This window comes from Elgaria multicarinata, chromosome 1 (assembly GCF_023053635.1).
Source record: "Elgaria multicarinata webbii isolate HBS135686 ecotype San Diego chromosome 1, rElgMul1.1.pri, whole genome shotgun sequence".
NCBI classification, from domain to species: Eukaryota; Metazoa; Chordata; class Lepidosauria; order Squamata; family Anguidae; genus Elgaria; species Elgaria multicarinata.
This window is the reverse complement of record NC_086171.1, coordinates 184,021,210-184,046,249: the sequence shown is the minus strand read 5'-3', so window position 1 is coordinate 184,046,249 and position 25,040 is coordinate 184,021,210. Positions and strand designations below refer to the sequence as shown.

Genomic DNA, 25,040 nt, shown 5'->3' with positions numbered 1-25,040 from the left:
GCAGAATAAACTGCTTCTGATATAAATTCTAACACTTTCAGAAAGGCTTTTTGACCTTTCTCTTCTTTCTCAGAGCTGCTTGCCATGTAACAAAAAGCAAGCCTGGACCCAATCCCTACCCCCAGGTTCCCTCAAATATTGCACCCTGGTTTCTGATTTCTTTGAAGGGGGGTAGAAAATTTTTGCCAGAATTTCAGGTGTCTGCGTTACTATACTTAACCTTACAAAATGTACAAGACTTTCCCATGTTTTCTTGCTTTTAAAACTTTTTTTAAAGCCTCACACTACTGGCAGCGGCATGAGGCTCTCTCCAGAGCTTCCCGCTGGCTGCACATGCTGGGATGCCTGGAGTGTGATGTGATGCCACATGATGTGGTGATGCTCCCAAGGACTCCCAGAAAGTGCAGCTGGCGGGAATCTGCGGAGAGAGCTTCCTGCTGCTGCGAGCAATGCAAGGCTTTTTTTTAAAAAAAGTTTTAAAAGCAAGGGGGGGGAGGAAATCTAGAAAACCCTCAGCCACCTCACAAGATTAAATAAAGTAAGTCAGGGAAGTGAGGCTGAAAGTGAGACTCCTCTAGGATGAGCCCAAGACGTAGGAGCCCAAGTAGCTTCTGGAGCCAACAGGTTTCACACTGGGCAAAATCCTTGAGTCCTACCTTAAACTACATACAAGGATAGAGAAAGCTCATGTCGCTGGTGCCTCCTCTTTTGCTGCTTTATAACACATGATGCAGGAAGATGCAGGATGCCGAACCTGATATGTAAAGGAAGTGCCTTATTTTTATTTCATTATCCCATCCTGGCTATATCACCACCACTCCTATGTTTTCATGTTTTTCACTTTATTTCATCAGATCTTCCCAGCTCCTAAGTGAAACAGTGTTTGTGTATGTGTGTGCATGTGTGTGTGTGCATTTTTAAAATGAAGCTTCTAAAGTTTGAAAATGTAAATAAATATTTTATTTTGGTATCCACATGTTCACATGTCAATACTTTTGCTGATGTCTCGTTTCATACGCCTGTGCATCCGTCGGTTTGAATACTGGAAGAATTCTTATTTGAGGATTGTTTCAGTGCCTATCCATATATGAAGTATCTGACTGGGCTCCCATGCTATTTATTTATTTATTTATTTATTTATCATACTTATATACCGCTCCCATAGCCAGGGCTCTCTGGGCGGTTCACAGAAATTCTAAAATTGAGATAAAAACAAGAATACAAAATTTAAAACTCTAAAACACAGTACATACACACATAAAGCATTAAAAACCAATTAAAAACTAAACATGTGGGTAATTAGGAGGTGCCGCCATATGCCCGGGCAAAGAGGAAAGTCTTAACCTGGTGCCGGAAAGATAGTAGTGTTGGTGCCAGGCGAGCCTCATCAGGGAGATCATTCCACAGTCTGGGGGCCACCACCGAAAAGGCCCTATCCCTCGTTGCCACACTCCGAGCCTCTCTCAGAGTAGGCACCCGGAGGAGGACCTTAGATGTATCCAATATCTCTCCTCTTAGTATGTTTGGTTGGCCCAGCTTTTAAAAATACTAATTAGCATGAAAATAGAACTGCTGCAATAACAACAACAACAACAACTTCCTCATCTGTGGACTATTTCTGTCCTGTCTATATAGACAATAAAATGATGTGTTCTCAAAATCCCTTGCATTTTAATACATCAATTACTCATTCTAATAATACTTTGTGATTATATAGTGCATTTCAAACCGCTTGTCTCAGTAATTGGAATTCACAGATAAAGAAACCTGTCTCTTCTGTGAATCCATATTTGCTTCTCTTCTGGGACGTAGTCATCATTTCCACTCTCCAGTCTCCCCAGTACATTCCTAAAGATGCTTTCAGACACAGCCATGATTTGCATTAGCTGTCAGGGACAAGCGGGAGAGTGAGCACACTGCCTTCTGCAGGCACCAACCACTTCTGCTTTTACTCAGCAATCTGATCGGCCCATTCATAGGTTGCTGAGCATGATGTGCAAACCCAAAGTGCTGAGTGTTTATAGGCTAAACAACCCAGTGATTAACCAATAGTTTGCAAGAGAGTGGCATACCTGTAAAAGCACCAAAATGGTTCTTTACAAAAAACTAATCATCATCATCATCTAAAATCTTAGAGCACCTTAAGTGAAACCTGGATATAGAACTTTTGTGATCAGAGGCCAAGTTGATTTTGTGCGATACCCTTGTCACTTTTCGTGTACTTTATTATATATTAATGACAACATAAATTCACCAAGTTTGCACATTGTTTTAACTGTTTTTATTGCTTTTAAATTATATACTGGTTTTAGCTTGATTGATGGTTTGTTTTTAGCTGTGTATATTTATTGTTTAATATTGTTTGATTTTATCTGTACGCTGCCCTGTGATCCTAGTGATATAGGGCGGGATACAAATGTTTTAAATAAATAAATAATACTTGTAAATATTGACTGGGAAGTGACAGTGGATGATGTGACAACTTCTAGTTTTTCTTTATCGCCAACAACATGGTGATGCTATTGTGTATCACCAGCAGTTAACTGCCATACACTGGGTCATAAAAAGAAATTCTCTGGCAATGAGGGGAAATCTAGACTTTCATCCCCCCCCCACACAAATATTTGGAGTTTTTATGTAAAGGCATTTAAAAAATCTGTCTAACAATAATGTTCAATTAATGTATTATGCCGCTTTGTTCATGGCATCCATTGCTGGTAGCATGAAAACCTATTGCCAAAATGAGCAATGTGAACAACCCACTAAGAACAACCCTATGAACACATGGAAAGAGTATTCTGAGTCTAAGGCTTTAGCTAGACCTAAGGTTTATCTGGGGATCGTCCCAGGGTCATCCCTGTTCATGTAAATGAAACACAGGGGATGCTGGGAGCAGGCAGGGACGACCCCGGGACAATCCCAGGATAAACCTTAGGTCTAGTTAAGGCCTAAGTTACTATTCATATATCTTCATTTGAACAACGTTATCGTTTAAAGTCATAGGCCACCACGATAGAAATTCAAAAAGCAAACAAATTTAACATATTCAACAATCGGAAGTAGAAATACTTACCCCCTCTGCAATGAACTATGTAGATGTTTAAAATGAAAGATAACAGGAACTGGTGTCATCCCTTGCCACTAGGTTCTTGGAAACATGGTTCATATCTTCTTAGCTGCTAAAACAAATTTTGCTACTTGGGTAGTGATGAATACATCTTTATTAACCCAAAATTGGTTAAATGAAGACATCTTGGGCGAGTTTTACTTATGCCATATTGTTCCATGCTGAGAAACTAGTCTAAAGGAAGCAAATAAGTATAAGCTGCTATTTCTGGAAAAATAGAGGGTTGTTCACATTGCTTATTAGCACTGACAGTCATCACAAGGGGGTGAGGCACCGTTTCCTGTGCTACACTGATTGGATATACAGCATGACACTCTTCTTCCTAGCCCTGTGGGTGGGAAGGGTTGCCTAGCATCAGTTTCCTCATCTTCCAAACACATGATCAGCACTGAGCACCTGTTTGGCAAAAGGAGCTCAATACTTATCACTAATTTGTAGGTTAATGTCCACCAGTGGATCATAGGAGTTTGGGGAATAGGTTTTCATGCTACCAGCAATAGATGCCATGAACAAAGTGGCATAATAAATTAATTGAAAACTGACTACTTGTTAGACAGATTTTTTTTTAAAGTCTACATTTTATTGAAGCCATTCATAAAAAAATATATGAGAAGGACTACAAAACACTTGCACTTAATTTACAGATACATCTTTACCTTACTTTATTATTATTATTATTATTATTATTATTATTATTTATTTATATAGCACCATCGATGTACATGGTGCTGTACAGATAACACAGTAAATAGCAAGACCCTGCCGCATAGGCTTACAATCTAATAAAGTACTTAAGTACTGTTCAGTTAGTTATGTCACATAATCAACTACTATCAATTTAAAGCTCAGGTGAAATACAAAGAAATTTCCTGATCAGACATCAGTTCCTTGCTAATCTGGCCATGCTTGAACTGAGTATTGCTTGAAACAATGTAGTTGTCTGCATTATAATTTGATTATATGCATTACAGTGTGAGCTATTTTAATGTGTAATTTATCCCTATATTATGCTTAGGATATGATCCAGCAAAAGTTAAGTAGTTTTAGGCCTGTTTGTTTTCAGTGGGAGAGAACTAAATGCACACTTAATTTAAATAGGAGGACAGGGCTCCTATATCTTTAACATTTGTATAGAAAAGGAAATTTTGGCATGTATCATTTGTCTGCATGCAGCACCTGGTGAAATTCACCCATCAGCTCAACAGTTAAAGCTGCAGGAGCCCTGCCTTCTTTTGTATCTGAAGATAAAGAGGGCTAAAGACACTTTGTCTTGCAGCTTTAACTGTTGTGATGAAGAGGGAATTTCACCAGATGCTGCATGCATACAAATGACACCTGCTGAAATTTCCTTTTCTATACAACAGTTAAAGATACAGGAGCCCTGTCCTCCTTTCCATATGGTCACCCTAAATTTAAATCAATGGGATGTTAAAATGCTTAACTTTGACAGATTCTGCTCTGACTTCATTGTGATTATAGCTGTGGCATCAGCTACTGATCAAGCAGGTGCTGCTAGGAGTTTGAAAGATATTGCTGTTCTTCAGTTTTAGAGAATCATTACATTAAAATACATTTACATGCAACATTCGTTTCACTATGTTCTTGCCCCCTATTGCTTAATAACAATGCCTTCCATAAAACAGTGGGATCACTAGCACTGGTGCACCCAAGTATACATTTGCATTGCTAGGTATCTTTTCTTTTTTACCAATGTCAGGATGTTTCAATGTGACCTTTTTGTATCTCAACTTACGTTGGGGAGCCTTTAAAGGAAAAAAACTGGATGCAAGGATGAAATTTACTATGTATGGCTGATTATCTGGGGAAGTGGTTATTTAAGGGATTTGATACACTCATGTAGGTCATCTTTGATTTCTGCAACCTATGTGCATTGTGTTCTTCAGCCTTCAATGATCTGTGCCCACATGGCTGATATAGAGATTGTAGAACCAGTGTTAGGGTGACCATATGGAAAGGAGGACAGGGCTCCTGTACCTTTAACAGTTGTATTGAAAAGGGAATTTCAGCAAGTGTAATTTGTATGCATGCAGCACCTGAAGAAATTCCCTCTTCATCACAACAGTTAAACCTGCAGGAGCCCTGCCCTCTTTTGTATCTGGTCAATCTAACATAGCTCCTGCAGCTTTAACTGTTGTGATGAAGAGGGAATTTCACCAGGTGCTGCATGCATAAAAATTACCCCTGCTGAAATTTCCTTTTCTAGTCAACTGTTAAAGTTATAGGAGCCCTGTTATCCTTTCCATATGGTCACCCTAACCAGTGTGGATGGTGCAATGAGCAAAGCCAGCAACCTGATTTAAGAATATGCTGGATTACACCAAAGAGCATCTGCCTAGCATTTTCTCCCCAACAGTGACCAAGCAGATGTCCCTTGAAAAATTCACTAGGAAGGTATGATGGAAAATTGCCAGCCCTATGCATGTTTAGACAGAAAAAAAGTCCTACAGCTCCCAGCATTCCCCAGCCAGCCATGTTTCTGTCTAAACATGCATAGGATTTATTTCTCAAAGACTTGAAATCAAGGTTCCCAAAGAGTAAAGTGAGCCTCAGCCTGGGTTTCTCCCTACAGGAAAGGGGAACTCTTTCTGGTTCAATTATTATTATTATTATTGTCTTCCTTGAGAGGGTCAGAGACTACACCTTGGGGTTGTCCGTATGCAGGTAAAGCCTTGTGGTGGCTGCGGATCTGTGCTCCATCAATTAGACGATGTAGGCACAGCTTCGCAGCCACCGCAGGGCTTTCCCGTGAAGCTGTGGTCTGAAAAGTTGGGGTTTTACCCCAACTTTTTCAATCAGAGTGATGTCAGTACAGTGCTTCCGCCATCTGATGTTACTCTGGGGCCAATCCAGATTCAATCCAAGGGCGGTGCTTATCATAGAATCATAGGATAGCAGAGTTGGAAGGGGTCTACAAGGCCATCGAGTCCAACCCCCTGCTCAATGCAGGAATCCACCCTAAAGCATCCCTGACAAATGGTTGTCCAGCTGCCTCTTGAAGGCCTCTAGTGTGGGAGAGCCCACAACCTCCCTAGGTAACTGATTCCATTGTCGTACTGCTCTAACAGTCGGGAAGTTTTTCAGCTGGAATCTGGCTTCCTTTAACTTGAGCCCGTTATTCTGTGTCCTGCACTCTGGGAGGATCGGGAAGAGATCCTGGCCCTCCTCGGTGTGACAACCTTTTAAGTATTTGAAGAGTGCTATCATGTCTCCCCTCAATCTTCTCTTCTCCAGGCTAACATGCCCACTTCTTTCAGTCTCTCTTCATAGAGCTTTTTTTCCAGACCCCTGATCATTCTGGTTGCCCTCCTCTGAACACACTCCAGCTTGTCTCGTCCTTCTTGAATTGTGGAGCCCAGAACTGGATGCAATACTCTAGATGAGGCCTAACCAGGGCCAAATAGAGAGGAACCAGTACCTCACGTGATTTGGAAGCTATACTTCTATTAATGCAGCCCAAAATAGCATGTGCCTTTCTTGTAGCTATATCGCACTGTTGGCTCATATTCAGCTTGCGATCTACGACAATTCCAAGATCCTTCTCGTTTGTAGTATTGCTGAGCCAAGTATCCCCCATCTTGTAACTGCCTTTGGTTTCTATTTCCTAAATGTAGAACTTGGCATTTATTTCTATTAAATTTCATTTTGTTGTTTTCAGCCCAGCACTCCAGCCTATCAAGATCACTTTGAAGTTTGTTTCTGTCTTCCAGGGTATTAGCTTTCCCACCCAATTTTGTGTCATCTGCAAATTTGATAAGCGTTCCCTGCACCTCCTCATCCAAATCATTAATAAAAATGTCGAAGAGCACTGGGCCCAGGACTGATCCCTGCGGTACCCCACTCGTTGCCTCTCCCCATTTTGAGAAGGTTCCATTGATAAGTACTCTTTGAGTCCAATTCTGTAGCCAACTGTGAATCCACCTAATAGTTGTTCCATCTAGCCCACTTTTAGCTAGTTTGTTAATCAGAATATCATGGGACACTTTGTCAAAAGCTTTGCTGAAGTCAAGATATGGAAGGCAACTGGCGATTGGTTACCTTTCACCAGGAAGAGGGCGGGGGGCAGCTCCAATACCTGGATGGCCACCCAGAAACCCCACACTCCTTCCTCAGCATTGGGATTACCCGATGCGACCCCAGGAGAAGGAAAGTGTGGGGTTTCAGAGGGAGGCACCAACCCAGCAGCATGAAGACAGCCGCCTATTCATTTCCAGGTCTGTACATGAGTGGCTGCAAGGGCTATGAGACCAACCTCTTATTTGATAACCCATTACATCAGTGCCAGCTCCACATTTTGGGGGGGCCTTGGGCCCTCAAAGGCCCCCTCCCTCAGTGAGCCTACATTTCATTGCCATTGCAACTTCTATTGTCTTCTTTCCCATCATTGTTACCACTTGCTTTTTTTAACAAGCAGAGAGCCAGTGAGCCAGCAGGCAGTGGCATCTTCTGCTTTACTGAGCCATGCTTGCCTTTGGTGCTGAACCTGATAAGGACAAGAGCGTGACGGAAGGGGAGCGTCATCATTCATAGGGTTTCATCCCCATGTTTTGGACCATATCTGATTACTAGAGGGCCCTGCAACAAAATGTTACAGAATGTAGAGTGTTGCTGTTCAGGATTCCAGCCATTGTATCCATTACTCCCCAGCCCCGGTTTCCTGTCCTTCCCCACACCAGTCAGTATTCCATGCCCACTGAGCATACTCAGATCTCATTGGGGTGTCTTTGCCCCCCCCTTAGATTTTCCACAAAATTTATTTTGTATTTCTGGAAATCTTGGGGTTCCCCCAAGCCCCTCTGGTCCCTCTGTCTTGTAGGGCCATGTCTAGACAATGCCTTATCCCGGGGATCGCCCCAGGATAATCCCACATGATGCACGGGGGATCCTGGGGGCAGGGAGGGATGATCCCTCCATTTCCCCGGGATTACCGGGATGACTTTTAGCCCAATTTTTCCTGCGTCTTGGGATCATCCCGAGACTGTGGAACATGTGGGCAGCTGTCCTGGTTTCGTCCCGGCTCTTCGCAAGTAAATGCGAGGAGCCGGGAACCAGGCACAGGGCACGGAGCTGTTCAAGCACTCTGGGGATGGGGAGGGGAGTGGGGTCTGGGATTTTTTTTTTTTTTAAAAAAAACCACTTTAGCGCTGGAGCACAGATGCGCTCCAGGTCCTTTACTTTAAAAAACCTGGCGGGCGCAACATCCTCCTTCCTCCCGGGAGTGCAAATCAACAGAAGGGCTGCTTCTATGGACTGGTATTTTTATGATCAGTGGCTCCTGAGACCACCTGCCCCCTACCTCTGCTTCTTTGCCATTTAATCTTGCAGAAATCCAAGGCCGGTCCTTTAAGGCTTGTTGAGAATCTTGCCTCTCCTTACCAAACGGTCATTCCTGTAACCTTACGCCACCATGATTCTTCATTCTCTTGCATATTCGCAATATCATAAGTACATATGACAGTGAGGACAAAGGTGCTAGTAATTACTATTACCAGTAGGTGCACTGGTCAGATATCAGATTCCATGCAGTAGAGTTGCCAGCTTCACTATCCAAGGCTGCCTTAAGGCTGCCAAGAGTTAATGGGAAGTATGTGTAATATGACCCATAATAGTGGTACCTGAACCAGAAAAACCCTTGAAAGCTCAGGCCAAGCAGAAAAACAACAGTCTCATTGGAACAGGTACAGGTGTAACAGGAGTGTCTCATTTGGCATGTTCAGAATCTGAGTGTGTGCCCATCCAGCATCTCTCTCACACACACACTCTCCCCTGTTGCTTTTCTCTCTTTTCTGAATGAAGATCCAGATTCCTTCTTAAAATCAGCTCGCCTTCAGCGCCTGCCTTCCTCTTCATCAGAAATGGGCAGTCAGGATGTCTCGCCCCTTCGGGAGACCAGCAAGGACCCCTTCTCAGGGGACTGCAGCTGTCGCCAGGACGGTCTGACTGTGATCATCACCGCCTGCCTAACATTTGCTACAGGAGTCACGGTGGCCTTAATAATGCAGATCTACTTTGGAGATCCCCAGGTAAGAAGAGGTATTTGATGGCTTTTCTCTTGATAGGGACGATTGTACTGAAGTGGGAAGAACCCACCTTTCATATATCTTCATATTTTGCATGTGGCAGTTCACCCTGCACTCTGCAAACAATGGTGTAATTGAAAGTGTAGTGTTGTGAACTGCCTTACTTACCCCACAACGTCTGTTTGATTTTGAACAAAGTTTGCATAATTAATTCTTCTAATAGTTACTATAGCTACCAGCAAGGTTCAGTGCTGTGAATTTACCTTTAACAGGGAGTGTCTGAATAGGCTATTTGTCAAGGAGGCCAGTTGCATATCAGAGTCTCACTGCTGGTCTCTTAATATTATGTGCTACTGTGAGTAGTCAAACTGAAGCGCGTGATGATGACATTTTCACACGAGACACCAAAAACCTATTTTTAAAATCTCATTCTTACTACAAGGAACTCAAGATGATATATATGCCCACCAATTTTATCCTCTGAACAATTCTGAGAATTAGTGACTGGTCCAAGGACATGTGCTGCTGTTGGTGGACAAGTTCAAGGCCCAACCCTAGCTTCTGATGATTCTTTATCTTTAAACTAGACAGCTTTTCAAACAGAGGATGCCTTCAAAATAGAGGCCTGTCCTCTGGCAGTCCTTCAAATAGAAGAGGACTGTCTTCTGTAAAAGAGGACACATGGGCACCTTTGAGCAAGGGTTTGAACTACCATAGGAACCTGCCTTACACTGGGTCAGGCGGTTTGTTCCTCAAGCCCAATGATTGGCAGCAGCTCTCCAGAGCCTCCGATGAAAATCTTTCACAGCAGCTGCTAAATCAGGAGTGGGCAACCTGCGGCCCTCGGCCTACTTCCATGTGGCCATCAGCCTGATTTCAATTGCCCTCTGCATGAGATCTGTTTAGGCCTCTGGCAGATGCCATCTTCATCCTTGGCAGCCTGCTGGGTGGGAAGGAAGAGGGATGGAAAGAATGAGAAAAAGGGGTAGCAGAAAGAGAAAAGGGGTCCCTGAAAGGGGTCCCTGAAATGTTTTCAAATTACTTCCAATGGTTTCACAATGTGGTTTCTCATAGATATTCCATCAGGGGGCTGTAGTCACCGATGCTGCACGCTGCACTGCTCTGGGAATCGAGGTATTGAACAAGCAAGGCTCCTCAGTGGATGCAGCTATCACCTCAGCCTTATGCTCAGGAATTATTAACCCCCACACAGCCGGCATTGGCGGGTAAGTGATCTCCTTCGCTTATCCTTTGACTTCTTGTTATGTTATACTGGGAAGCCTACGAAAACAAAAACAATCATCTGAAAACGGATGTCTAGTTTCATTTACAGGTGAATACCTGTGACCAGTATGGAAGTGATTTTTGACAATATTCCATGGTGATATTAATTTTGCAAGTCTCACACAAAACATATTCTTCTGAAAAAGTCTAAAATGATGCTAGACCTAACATGTGTGCATGGCAAATCCAAATGTTGATGCCTACTGCTTGTGTGGCTGACAAGAGGTTGAATGCATGTTGAAATCTTTCACAAGACAGACTTTTTTGGGGGGGCAGGGGAGTCTTGATACAGTGCATTGTGGAGGAAAGCGGTTTTGTTTTTATGTATTCCATTTAGATCCTACCTTTTTTCCTCCTGCAAGGTATCCAAGGTTACTTCCATGGTCCTCCTCCTCTCCATTTTATCCTCCCAAGAAACCTGTGAGGTAGGTTAGGCTGAGAGTCAGTGACTGGCCCAAAGTCACCCAGTGACCTTCATGGCCAAGTGGGGACTAGCACCAGGATCTCCCAAGTCCCAGTCCAACACTCAAACCACTACACCACACTGGCTGTGTAAATCTACCCTACATTCCTAGAAGTGGCATCTGCTGGATTGTAGAATTGAATCTGTAATTGTAAGCTAATGATACAGCTCCCTATAAACTGTTCAAATGAGTGATAATTAATGCAAGCCTTCAGAGCTGATTCTCAGCATCTCCTCTAAAGGTGGCTTCAGATGTTACCTGGGAATGCTCAAAGGAGAGATGTGTGGGTGTCTCATCCATCTTCTTTAAAGTGCTTCTATGTGATGCAGTACAGGGAAGACCCAGGTGGCATCTCTCTATATTTCTAGCTGAGTGCAGTAGCACAAAACTAGTGGCATAGGAAATTTCCAGGTGAAAAGCAGGCTGGGTTGAGAAACAACTCAGTTGTTTGGACAAGAATGGGATGTGTTGAAGTGCTTCAGACAGTCCCCATCTCTAAGATGGTCACATACTAGGGTGACCATATGAAATGGAGGACAGGGCTCCTGTATCTTTAACAGTTGTATTGAAAATGGAATTTCAGCAGGTGTCATTTGTATATATGGAGAACCTGGCGAAATTTCCTCTTCATCACAACAGTTAAAGCTGCAGGTGTCCTGCATTCTTTTAAATCTGGTCACAGTATATCTGCAGTATAGCTCCTGCAGCTTTAACTGTTGTGATGAAGAGGAAATTTCACCAGGTTCTCCATATATACAAATGACACCTGCTGAAATTCCCTTTTCAATACAACTGTTAAAGATACAGGAGCCCTGTCCTTCTTTTCATATGGTCACCCTATCACATACACATCACCAACAAAGAGGGCATGGATTTGCATAAAATTTACATAGGCTAATTTTTAGGTATAGCCGCAAATGTAGTTACTATAATTTAAATAGAAATGCAATACATCTCACCATAGTGGTAAAGACTGTAGCCCAGACTTCCCCAACTTGGTGCTCTCCAGATGTTTTAGACTTCAACTCCCATCAGCTCCAGCCCACATGGCCAATGGTCAGAAATGCTGGGAGTTGTAATCCAAAACATCTGGAAGGCATCAGTTTGGGGAAAGCTGCTGTCCAGGTGTTAAGTGTTTGATGGGTAATTTCTAGGGCCCTGCATTCCCTTCTTATGGTTCTTTATCTTTAAACAAACTTAGCCCGAGGGCTGACTTTACACTGAGAAAGCCCCGTGGTGGCTGTGGATCTGCGCTGAGTCAGTTAGATGCCGCAAACGCAGCTTCACAGCCACCGCAGGTGCTCCCATTTGAAAAAGTTGGGGATTTATCCCAACTGTTTCAAATGGAGCGACATCAATATCGCGCTTCTGCAATGTAACGTTGTTGCAGGGCCAATCCGAGGGGTGGAGCCTGGAGGAAGGCAACCAGCGATTGGTCGCCTTCCACTGGGAAGAGTGTGGGGGCGGTTCCTGGACCCGGATGGCCACCCAGAAACCCTGTGCTCCCTCCTTGGCATCGGGTTTACCTGACGCCACTCCAGGAGAGTGGAAGTGTGGGGTTGAAAAGGGAGGTGGTACCAACCCGGCGTAGTGAAGACAGCCCACTAAACATCTGTTCAAATAGAGGACACCTTCAAATAGAGGACTGTTCCTCTAAAGTAGGATACATGACCACCCTATCCCAGAATTAGAGCTGGCTGGACATATCCTAAGAGAAAGTGGATGTATCCAGCCTTCCAATTGATCCCCATGTCTGTTTGGGAAATTTAGGGACTGACTTGGCAACAGAACTCTGCCCAGTGCACATCATTCTAATGTCTCCAGAGGCCAAAGCAAATGTTTCGATCTTCTTCTATTTGTCTCTAAAGAGGAGTTTAAAAAAAATAAAATCAAACCATGTAGTTTCATCCAAAAGACAAGCAGATGTCCTGGAATATGATACGGTTTGCTCACTCAGCCCTGGCATTTATTTAAGCTGGTGGCGTCTCTGCACACTAGAGGCCAGACTCAACCACCAGTTTCACACACCTTTGCCTCCTCTAAACCTGGCTCATCGCCCAGAGCAGTTGCCTCCCTTCAGCCTTCAGAATATTTGTTCTAAATAGGCATTACGCAAGAGAGATTTCAATCTTTAGGTGGCCAGAGCTTTAGGAAGTCCTAGAGCATGTTACGTAAGTGGTGTCACCCAATAATGGCCCATTTACATGGGATTTGAGAAAACTTTTGTTGAAACTGGAAACTCTAGTTGGTACCCAAGCTGCTTAATCAAAATTCATGCTCAAGATTTAAAAAACAAACACCCACCCACAAAGGTAAGGCTACTTACCTTTATAATAATAAATAGTAATAATACTTGAGATTGCCTTTAAGTACAGACTGATCTAATAGCACAGAGTTGCTCTGTTTTAAATGGGGTTTAAAGTATCAGGTGAACGCCTATGGTTTAAATAGAGAAGTACATATTAAGCCTGTTTCCTGGTTACCCTGACAAAAGTCTGACCTGTATAAAAACCTCCAGAGGGGTAACTGTGTTAGTTGGTTAAAGCAAACACACCATAGAGAGACCTTACTCAACCTGACATGCTCCAGATTGGTTGGACTACAACTCCCACCACCTCCAGTGAGCATGTCTAAGGCCACTCAAATGTGCTTCCACCCTAGATGGGATGCAGAAAAGGTCCTTCTGATCTTAGGGACTAAGGAGGAGGACATGGAAGGAGGTTGTCTCCAAGAGAGTAATTCTGTGTTTCCTGGGCAAGTGTCCCAGGGACCATAGGACAGCTTGGAAAACCCCTCTGAGGTCAGAGACAGCTTTCTGATCTCAGAAGGGGGAGTGGAGATCCAACTCCAGACCCCTCCCTCTCACAGCCAGCATGGAAAGAAGCATGCCAGCTGCCTCTCCAAGGTCAGAAAAGCACCGTCAGAGGAGAAGGAAAGGAGGCATTCCTGTTGGCGAGGAGGGGAAGAGACCAGAGAGGCCAGGATATGATTTATCCTAAGTCTCTTCCAGCCTTCTTTCCTCCCCCTCTGAAGCACCCATGCTAGAAGGGCTAAAAAGCAAAAAACACCCAAGATGGAGGACACCACTCCCTCTGCCCTGCTGTCTTCAGCCTGGCAGGGCATAGGAAACTCAGAAGCCTCTGAACTCAGGTGCTTCTGAGTGGCAAGGGAGCAATTGATAAGATTGTGCCCCAAGGTATCCTGGGAGTAAGCCATTTAGGGTTTTAAAGGTAATCACCAATACTTTGAATTGGGCCCAGAAGTAGAACTGCGCAACGGTGGAAGGATTGGTGTATAGCGTGACCCTACGACAAGGAGGACAGGGCTCCTGTATCTTTAACAGTGGCATAGAAAAGGGAATTTCAGCAGGTGTCCTTTGTATGCATGCATCCCCTGGTGAAATTCCCTCTTCATCACAACAGTTAAAGCTGCAGGAGCCCTGTCCTCTTTTGTATCTGGTCAAGAGGGCAAGGCTCCTGCAGCTTAAACTATTGTAAGGAAGAGGGAATTTCACCAGGGGCTGCATGCATGCAAATGACAACTGCTGAAATTCTCTTTTCTATGCAATTGTTAAAGATACAGGAGCCCTGTCCTCCTTTTCATATGGTCACCCTAAGGAGCCCTGTCCTCCTTTTTATAGGGTCACCCTACTGGTGTAACACGAACCCATGAGTGAGCACTCAACAGCATCTTTGCAGCTGCATTCTAGACCTACTAAAGCTTCTGAAGACTCTTCAAAGGTAGCCCCTTGTAGAGCGCATTGCAAATAATCCAATCTGGATGTAACTAAGGCATGTAACTAAGGAGAAGAGAGTAGCTCCCTGAAGATACAGAAGTTAATCATCCTTACTTTAGAATAAAGGGTGCTATTTAAAATAAGGGGATTGTGGCAACTCTGCTTGTGGGATATATAGTGCCAGCAAGCTGTGGAGTGTTTGCCTAGAAATGAGATTCCCTGGTCTGGAAGCTATGCCCTCTAATACAGAAGTATAGAGGGCAACTCTGGTGACTCCTTGATAAGGGAAGTGCACTCCACATTCGCAAAAAAACCCCTTTCATCTGATTCCAGGTGGTCCCAAGTAAGAAATGGGATCATGAGATCTAACATCAGCAAGCTCCTTCTAAAATTAATATCAGAGAGTTCGTTCACTTTCTTGTAATAGGGTGCATGACTGAGGCATACAAAAAATAATAGTTTACTCAAGATGACAAATAGCTGCTCACAAACTAGGCATTTTGTTTTGGGCGTGGAGATGAGCATTGATTTATGCCTTGGTTATTCAACAAATGACAACACAAATATGTACTGCTAGAGGGAAGGAAGGAGACTGTTCCAGAGGGCAAAGTTCTTTGATTAGAGTTTTATGGTGGAGTCACGCCTGGTTTTGTCAAGGATTTCCTGACAATCGCAAAGACTTAAAAGCCAAAGCACTGATTCTCACCATCTAGCATGTAGAAAGCAGTGGTGTAGTGGTAAATTTTGAAGTGCAGGCACTCATCGCAACAGTACCTATTCCACACCTCCCAAGGAGAGTCCAAAAATACAGGTATTTGGTCTATGTAAAAGTAGGCAGGGTGGTGTGACTCAACCGGCCACTTTTCCCACTGCCACCTCCTCCTCAATCCTTCGTTTACCAGGACTTACCCCAACTTTTCCTGCTGGAGCGAGGTCAGTATGGCTCTTCCGCCGTCTGTCCTCGCTCTGTCACCATGTTGGGGGAGTTCCCGGGTGGAAGGCAACCTCCCATTGATCACCGGAAGCCAGGGTAGGAGGAGTGGGAGGGCCCGGTGAGCCGAAAGGCCACCGGAAAGCCTGCTCTGCCTCCTGCATTGGGATTATCTGATGCCACCCTGCAGCAGCGGAAGTACGTGTGTGTTGTTAAAAAGAAGGGGGGAAACCGGTGCCGTCAAGGCAGCCTCGAAGATGGATTATGACCTAGAATTGAGATAAGCGCTCAGGACTAGCGCCACCAGCCTTGTGACTGTCCACTCTCCGCCTGGCCCAAGGTGTCTGGGATTGCAAACCTTCTTTCCTGGATCCTACTCTCCTCTACTGTAAAACAATAAAGTATTAGGTTGTAAAGCTATTCTCTTTTAACTATTGACTCACACAGCGATTGCAACAAACGAGGGCTTCGCCTTTACAGTCCAAACCAACAAACCAGTTCTAGCCATTTTTATCTTCACCAGGAGCAGGTCTTTTGCAAAGCTAATGGGTCTTCATAGTTCATTCAAGACCAAAATCGCCCCCAACAACCTTTAGGGTGCTGTAGCTTCAAGGGGTCGGTTCCTTGTGCTGAAGCACAACTTCAGAAGACGTCACCTGAGGCCTTCTCCATGGCCAGATCTACACCAAGCTGGATAAAGCACTTTGAAAACGGTATATGGAGTGTGTCCTGGGACTTAACAGTTGTCAAACGGTTATAAACCATTTTAAAGTAGTAGTGTAGATCCTGCCCATGTGTGTTTCACTCTTGCGTGTCTCTGTTGTTGCAGAGGAGGAGTAATGCTGGTTCATGACATCAGGAAGAATGAGAGCCGGGTGATTGATTTCCGAGAGACAGCCCCCTTCAGCATCCACGAAGAGGGCCTTAGGAAGGCATGGGAAACAAAGGTGTGTGAGAGCCTTTACTGTTTAGGGGGCAGGGTGGTAGCGGGTTGGTAAATGTCTCCATTCACAACTGTCTCTGTTCACAGCACTGTGGACAAAAGTCTCTGATGGGGTCCCTGCTGATGTTTTGGGTACCTTCAACTCCCTTCTCCTACTCTAGAGCCCATTAGGGCTCAGCCCTATTTAAAACCTTGCATCTCCTCTGTACATCACTCCTCTTGCTTTCCATCTGGAGAGTTTAAGCTTGAATGTATTTAAAACAGGGATGTTCGACCTCTTTCAGCCCGAGCACCAAATTCAATTTTGGAGAAATTCTTGGGGCTGCATTCCAGCAGTGGGTGGGGCCAGAGGCAAAAGGGGCAGGGCCTAAAATACCAACATATTGCAGTTTTAACTGCCAGTAACTAAGCCTTAGGAGAGGCATTTCAACGTTTTAGAATGGGGGAAATGGGCAAAAGCCGAAAAACCATCCAACGACAGGCAGCTGTGGGGGAAGGGGGCATGGCTGTATGGGCTATCCCTGGAGGGCCAGATTGGGACCCCAGGAGGGCCTGAGGATTAACACCCCTGATTTAACTAGTACAGTCAATGCTCTTGGGGAGCTCTTCACCCTTTCCTTATGTCTTTCATTTTCTATTCAGCCGGGTCTTCTCGTTGGGGTTCCAGGCATGATCAAAGGACTCCATGAAGCCCATCAGTCTTATGGGAGGTAAGAACACTTCCTATGCTCCTGCAGGCCATTGTTCAATTCCCAGTTGGAAGACTGAAGCATGCATATAATAACGATGTGCTAAGTACATCTGTTCTTTCACCCAGGTTAATTATTGTAGGGATTGGGCCCAACACCTCTACAGGTGTGCCCTAAGAAGACATGGGAACGGATTCTGAGTCAGAAGGGGGAGGTGGAGATTAGGGTGACCATATGAAAAGGAGGACAGGGCTCCTATATCTTTAACAGTTGCATAAAAAAGGGAATTTCAGCGGGTGTCGTTTGTATATATGGAGAACCTGGTGAAATTTCCTCTTCATCACAACAGTTAAAGCTGCAGGAGCTATACTGCAGCTATACTGTGACCAGATTTAAAAGACGGCAGAGCACCTGCAGCTTTAACTGTTGTGATGAAGAGGAAATTTCACCAGGTTCCCCATATATACAAATGACACTTGCTGAAATCACCTTTTCAATACAACTGATAAAGATACAGGAGCCCTGTCCTCCTTTTCATATGGTCACCCTAGTGGAGATAGAAGGAGTTGTTGAAGGTTGCAGGAGTGGGGGCCCTGTGAGAATAGCAGTGACAGAGAGGGTGAAACCCAGCTGCAGTCTAAACAGCTGGATGACAGCCAGGCCCAACCCTGAATGCAGGTTCCTAACGAAGAGGAGGAAGGGGTGGGAATAAGAGACCCAAAGGTTAGACCTCAGATGAACAGGAAGTAGCAACACTGAGTCATGAGGCACTCCATGAGACTCGCAGCAAGGAAGGCAATCCCCTGGAAAGACTCACCTTGAAGGCATGCCTTGGTAGGCCATTCCGCCTAGGAAGGGAGGTCTGTTGTAGCCAGCAGTAGTTTAGCAGCAACTCTCAGGGCTTCCCTACACGAGGCTTTTATCTGAGTTCTTATGACAGCAAAAAGACTGATATTGCAATGTTGGAAGGATAAATGTTCACCTCCCATAATGCAATGGACAGAGGACCTAACAATGCATTGGCTGCCTGTACATTTCTGAGCCCAATTCAAAGTGCTGTTTTTAACCTATAAAGCTTTACATGGCTTGGGACCACAATACCTGACAGAATGCCTCTCCCGACATGAACCTACCCATACACTACTCTCAACATCTAAGGACCTCCTCCGGGTCCCTAGTCCGAGGGAAGCTTGGAGGATGGCAACAAGGGAGAGGGCCTTTTCAGTGGTGGCCCTTCAATTATGGAATGATCTCTCCAACAAGGTGTGCCTGGCACCAACATTGTTATCTTTTTGGCACCAGGTCAAGACTTTTCTCTTCTCCCAGGCATTTAACAGCATATGTTGCGTTTTTAACTGACCCAGAATAGTTGTTTTAAATGGACATTGTATGTTATCTGTTTTTATGGTTTTAAATTTTGCATATTGTTTTTTAATGTTCAGTGTTTAAACTTTGTAAACCACCCAGAGAGCTTCAGCTATGGGGCAGTATATTATTATTATTATTATTATTATTATTATTATTATTATTATTATTATTAATAATAATAATAATAATAATAATAATAATTTGAATGGGCACCATCTGTGACTTTTATAAATATATGAATATTTGATTTGCTTTTCCTGAAATTTAGCATAATCTCCCCCTCCCTTTTTACAGAATGTTGTACTTGTTGGAATATTGATATTTCTATGCATCTAATTTCTTGTTCTTTTGTTTTGTTTTACTTTTCGCGATTGATTTTCTGTTTTGTTTTGTTAAATTCACAATAAAAAGAAAAAAGATTAATACAAAAGAATGGTCACTTACAGAAGCTTGTAGGTATTTCACACAACATTGTCAGCCTCCTGCTCTTTGTAACCAGTATCACAGTTTTTTCTTTAACAGGGAAAATGTGGGATTGAATCTGGGAAGTGTAATATTGTTGCTTATAAGTGTGCAATTGGGCTGTTCCACAGTGCCATCTAGTGGCTACTTAATGAAACATAGAGAACTTGCAGACAAAGGAAATTCCTGGAAAAAAAGCAAGGGGAAGCATGTGAAAAGAAGCCAATCTTGATCCCGCAAAGAATCTGGAAGCAGAAGCCCCTGTAAATAGTTATGTATTTACATGTTTTCTCTTCTCCCAGGCATTTAACACATTTAACAGCATATGCTGAGTTTTTTAATTGACCCCAAAATAGTTGTTCTTAAATGGATATTGTCTGTTTTTGTTTGTATTTTAGCTTTTTATGGTTTTAAATTTTGTATATTTCTTTTTAATGTTCACTGTTTTTAACTTTTGTAAACCACTCAGAGAGCTTCAGCTATGGGGCAATATATAAATCTAATAAATAATAATAATACATGCAAAAATAAAAATGTGTGAATGTGACAGAATGTGACCAATTACAAGTAATCAGTACAGAAAACAGGCATTGGCCATATCTCTATGAAAGGTGTATATTGTACACTCAATGCCAAGCATGGATTTATGAAATGCAATTGTGAAGTGGCCCTAAGATTCCCTCTGATATGAGATATGCTTTGACTAAGCTATGCCATATTCAGAGAGGGGTATTCTTTCTTTACATTTCTGTAGCAAAGACTGGCTGTTGTGCACCTCAAGAACAGCACAGCAGGAGAAGTGTAACACCCACATCATCTTGATTTCCATTTAAAAGGAGGCTTTGCTCAGTTACATTTTCAGCATGGTTTATCTTAACTATTATTTGGCTAGTTGATGACTGCTAAGTCATGCCACGTTTCTGTGTCTACCAGATTGCCGTGGAGACAGTTGCTGGGCTTTGCAGCAGACGTAGCCCAGGATGGATTCAATGTCACACATGATTTAGGTGGGTGCATTTGTAGAACATGAGGTGCAAGGCCATATTGCATGTACAAGCTGTACAACATTATTTGATGCTGGCAAAGGCAACATTTCTCAGACTTCCAAGATTGCAGATCTAAGCATACGTACTCAAAGAAAACTGCCATTGAAATAGTTGAGAGTTCCTTAAGAACTTAAGAGCCATGTCAGATCAGACCAAGGGCCCATCTAGTCCTGTATACTGCTCACACAGTGGCCAACCAGCTGTCAACTAGGAAACAAGTCACAAGTGCAACAGCACTCTCCCACCCATATTCCCCAGCAACTGGTGCACATAGGCATCTTGCCTCATCCTGGAAGAGAAGTCTGTCAATGGCTACTAGTCCTGATGGCTATGTGCTACCTCCAGTAAACCTATATACACCAGTTTCTGGGGAACATGGGTGGGAGGGGGATGTTGCACTCATATCCTGCTTGTGGTTTTATGGTGAACAGCTGGTTGGCCACTGTGTAAAGGAAATGCTGAACTAGATGGACCCTTGGTCTGATCCAGCACGACTCTGCTTATGTTCTTATGATACCGGAGGTAGCATAGAGGCATCTGTACTAGTATCTATTGATAGCCTTCTCCTCTAGGAATTTGTCTAACCCCCTTTTAAATCCATCCAAATTGGTGGCCATTATCACATCCTGTGGTAGTGAATTCCATAGTTTAACTATGGGCTGTATGCTCTATACCTTCTTGCTGATGGGATTTAGGATTGATAAGTATTAGGCTGACCCCACTTTTACGTTTTTCTACAGCCAACCTTCTCCAGCCTGGTGTCCTCCATATGTTTTGGATTTCAATTCCCAACAGCCACAACCAGCACAGAACAGGCTTAACCTGGCACCTAAATGATAGCAAAGTAGGCAATTAGTGGACAGAAACTGTATGGAGAGGGGGTTATATAAATAAGGTGCAGCCTTAGAGAAGTCCCTTACCTCCAGATGTGGGGGCACATCTGCTGAAGATCTTAATCATGTGCATGTTCAGTATATGCAGATTTCAGATGCCTCCATAGGGGCAGCCTTATTAGTTTTCTAAATTGGTATGAACATCTTTTGTAGCAGTCATCACCATTCACCCTCCTTTTGTCTCTTCTGTTGCCTGCAGCAATGGCTATCAAAGAAGTGAAGGAACAACATAACCACTCAGATAAGTTCAGAGAGACCTTCTTTCCAGATGGCCAGCCCTTGCTGCCTGGCATGTTTATGAGAAGACCAGACCTGGCTGCTCTTTTAGACTTGCTGGGGTCTGGAGGAGTCTCAGCTTTTTATAGTGGAAATGTGACACAAGAAATCATTTCAGAGGTGAGTCAGCTCCATTTGTTTCTGTGCATGCATTTCTCTGTGCATTTGATGCCAGATAGGCATTGATGCCACCTTGGCATGTTTTGGTGCATTAAAATCATGTCCCGGAAAGGATCATTCAGTTTCAGTTATAAAATTCCACAAGGTAGCTATCAAGTTGAATAGCCACTTGTCAGACTTTTACAACTGAAATTCATGAATGAGGAGTTTCTAGACTCAAAAACACATCAGCGATAAAACAAATAAAAATAATTAAACATTGAGGTTATTGACAGGAACCCATCTGAGCTTTGATCTTCTGGCTAAAGTGGATGAAAAGTTGATTTGGATTTGAGATGACCTTGAAAAAGAGCCATTGCAATCAGGAGAATGGGGGCAGGGCTAGAGGAAGGAAAGTAGCCATCTGGGGAACTCCGAAGGGCCAGATTGAGATGCCAGGTTGGCCGGATTCAGCCCACAGGCCTAAAGTTCAACACCCCTGCTTATAGACTATTCAAAATTGGCAGTTCTTCAACAGTCATGGACAGGATGGCATGGGAAGAGTTCTGTAAATGTAGAAACTTTCATAACTACTCATCTAAAATAAAAGGCTGTGCCCTTACGATTTTGACAGTTTTGGGAAACCTGAATGATATCTTTATCAAAATAATAATAATGCAGTTGTTTAGCTACCTGTCCAGTTCTTCATTGTTCCTTTGGAGTAGCACAAGACATTGCTAGTTTACTCCACGGAAATATGTTGCTGTGTTCCTCCATATAGGTCCTTAAATTTGGAGGTACTTTGTCAGAAGAGGACTTTAGTAACTACACTGTCTTGGTGGAAAATCCAGTCCATACAGTATATCAAGGTAAAATGGTGCATCTATGGCATCTGTTGGTTTCCTTTCTTATTCCATGGAGATGGTCCAATATACCCCCCAATTTTAGGTAAGAAAAATGAGTTTAGGAAGCCAAGCCCTCCTTTTTTCTTTTTTTTTTACAGAGTAGGAGGAAGCTCTAGCTGCATTTTATTTGCAAATTAGTGCAGTTCTTCAAATGTGGGATGAAAGCTAGTGGGGACCCTTCATGAAATTCACACGTCCAGTCTCTGACTCTCCCAAGTTTTCTCTAATCATGGCTATCCCCATAGAATTCTAAAACCAGTAACTACAGGGGCATTGCAAAAGGTTAGGGGACTGGGCTTTAATTGTGAATACTAGGGGTTAAACTACATGTTATATTAATCAAATATCTTGTAGCTGAACCCTCTCTGGTTTTTCCTTTAGTGTAAGTGTGTGGGGCTTTAATTCAGATCTGGACCACAGCACACCAGAAGGGGACGATTAAACTTCTTGAAATTTACTTCTTGAAATTACTCCCCACCCCCAGTGTGGACATAAACAGAAAGAAAAAAAGTCTTCAGTACTGGCAATGAAGACTGCTGTATTTCTATGTAAACTGTTATTTGTAAAAGTGCCTAAGTGCATATCAATTAACATATGAAAATGTCATGCAAACTGGTGTCCTCTTTCTTGGCAAGGTGTAAGTGGCCACCCTAGGCTATCAGCATCTGGGCAGGTCCAGTGTGTGGCTTAAGAGAGGGGCAGGTGATTTAGAGCCACGGGGTCTCCATTTTGAAATCTAGAGAGTCTCATGTTCATCGCAAATTCTGAACCTCACCATGTCAGGCAATCTGCCACTGGAATTTGGGCTTGTTCCTCTTTCCCTGAAATCCTGCAACATTCCTATGCCTTTACTTTGTGGTTGTAGGAAGCCAAGACGCGAATGGGGTAGAAAACACAGATGAGTATTTAATCAATGATGAAGGGGAAACACTCCCCCTGCCACACCACACCCATTACAATTCATAGATGCTGTGAGTGTAACCTGTTCCCTCATATTTTAAATGAAAAAGACACATCTGAAAGATGCATGCATCTCAACTTTTCACAACTGATGTAGTATGTGTAAAGTTTATATTTAGGTATTTGGACCAATTATAAAATATGTCATAAGATGCACCCCTGAGATAAAAGAGCATGTAGTCTTTTCTATTACTGTGCTTGCCTTAGGGTTGCCACCCGCTTCATTTTTGACCAACATGTCCAAGTTTTGATTGAACCAGGCCAGCGGTGAATCCAGGCAATAGAAATACTGGTTACTGGGGTCCAATATGGATCGTAGGGACATTTTTACAGTGATATGTTGGTGCTGCTCCTGGTGGAAAAAACTACAAAGTCCAGGATCCAATGAGCTGCTTGTATTCATGCAAGGAGCTTGCCCAAGCCCAGTGGAAGTTTTTGCTGTTGTTTCCTTTGAACACTTAATCCCAAATGCCCATTTCAAAAGGAGTTTGCTACAAAGCGGAGGGTCAGACTACAATTTGAGAAAAGCAGGACTAAGGTTGCAATCCATGCTATACACACTTACCTGGGAGTCAGTCCCACTGAACTTGTGGGCTTTTCTCTGAGTAAACTGCTATAGCATTGCCGTGTGAGGCATATTTGGCTTCAGAGAATTAAGAGATAGGAATTCCAGCTTTTCTGTAGCTTCTTCTTCTTCTTCTTCTTCCACCTTTACAGGTCATCTTGTTCTCAGTCCATCACCTCCACATGTGGGTCCTGCTCTGATCACAGCTCTGAACATCCTAGAAGGCTTTAATATCACCAGCCAGGTAGCTAAGGAAAATATTCTTCACTGGATAACAGAGGTAAGACCTGCTTAGCGGATTATCTTTTTTTTTTTTTTGCAATGGAGTGATAGGGCCATGTGCCTGCACTGTCCTCTCCCCCCCCATACAAAGAATTTTGTGATGATCAGGAGAAAATAAACTGTAAACCAGTCTTCCCCAACCTGGTGCCCTCCAGTTGTTTTGGACTACAACTCCAATTAGCTTCTGCCCACCTGGCCAAAGGGCAGTGGTCAGGAATAGTAGGAGTTGTAGTCCAAAACATCTGAAGGACACCAGGTGGTGGAAGGCTGCTCTTCAATGGTTGTAACAGAGGGTTAATTCCCAGTCACAATCCTATGAACCACCCAGAGAGCTTCAGCTATTGGGCGGTATAAAAATGTAATAAATAAATAAATAGACAGAAAAAGATCCCAGAAAAAAGTCCTACAACTCCCAGTCCTTTGTGCAATGAGGTTTCATGAAGCTCAAGGTATTGAAACTCACCCTTTGCTTTTAATAGGGATTAGTAAGATAAAAGTACTAAAGTTGCTGCATTCAGATTATAATGCACTGTTAACAGAGAATATTTGAACTAGTCAGGCTTTTCATGGAGACACATTAGTCTTCTATTAGCTGATTCAAACCATAATATTTTTGGAAGAGATAATTGTACAAACTAATTCTTTGCTATCTTCTGATCTCTCTCTGTTCCTCCCGCATGGAAAACATGATCATTAGTTGACTTATATTATCTAAAAGCAGCTCCTTGTGGCTTGTTTCATAATATAAGTGGGGCTCATAATACTGTTTTCTGTAAGGCTTAAACATAGAATCATAGAATAGTAGAGTTGGAAGGGGCCTAAAAGGCCATCGAGTCCAATCCCCTTCTCAATGCAGGAATCCATGTTAAAGCATACCTGACAGATGGTTGTCCAGCTGCCTCTTGAAGGCCTCTAGTGTTGGAGAGCTCACAACCTCCCTAGGTAACTGGTTCCATTGTCATACTGCTCTAA

The 25,040-nt window shown here is 43.3% G+C and overlaps 2 protein-coding genes across 2 annotated transcripts in view; one reads left to right on the top strand and one right to left on the bottom strand.

Annotated features, from left to right (window-relative positions):
- The window catches only part of DYNLRB1 (dynein light chain roadblock-type 1), a 545,722-nt gene that overhangs the window by 179,368 nt on the left and 341,314 nt on the right, over positions 1–25,040 (bottom strand). The window lies entirely within an intron of this gene.
- GGT7 (gamma-glutamyltransferase 7) overlaps positions 1–25,040 on the top strand; it is a 36,547-nt gene that overhangs the window by 3,427 nt on the left and 8,080 nt on the right. The window contains exons 2-9 of the mRNA XM_063119974.1: positions 8,942–9,168; positions 10,240–10,391; positions 16,410–16,527; positions 17,166–17,233; positions 19,976–20,049; positions 21,181–21,377; positions 22,138–22,225; positions 23,939–24,066. Coding sequence (XP_062976044.1) covers positions 8,942–9,168; positions 10,240–10,391; positions 16,410–16,527; positions 17,166–17,233; positions 19,976–20,049; positions 21,181–21,377; positions 22,138–22,225; positions 23,939–24,066 — 1,052 coding nt within the window. The remainder of the gene's footprint in view (positions 1–8,941; positions 9,169–10,239; positions 10,392–16,409; positions 16,528–17,165; positions 17,234–19,975; positions 20,050–21,180; positions 21,378–22,137; positions 22,226–23,938; positions 24,067–25,040) is intronic.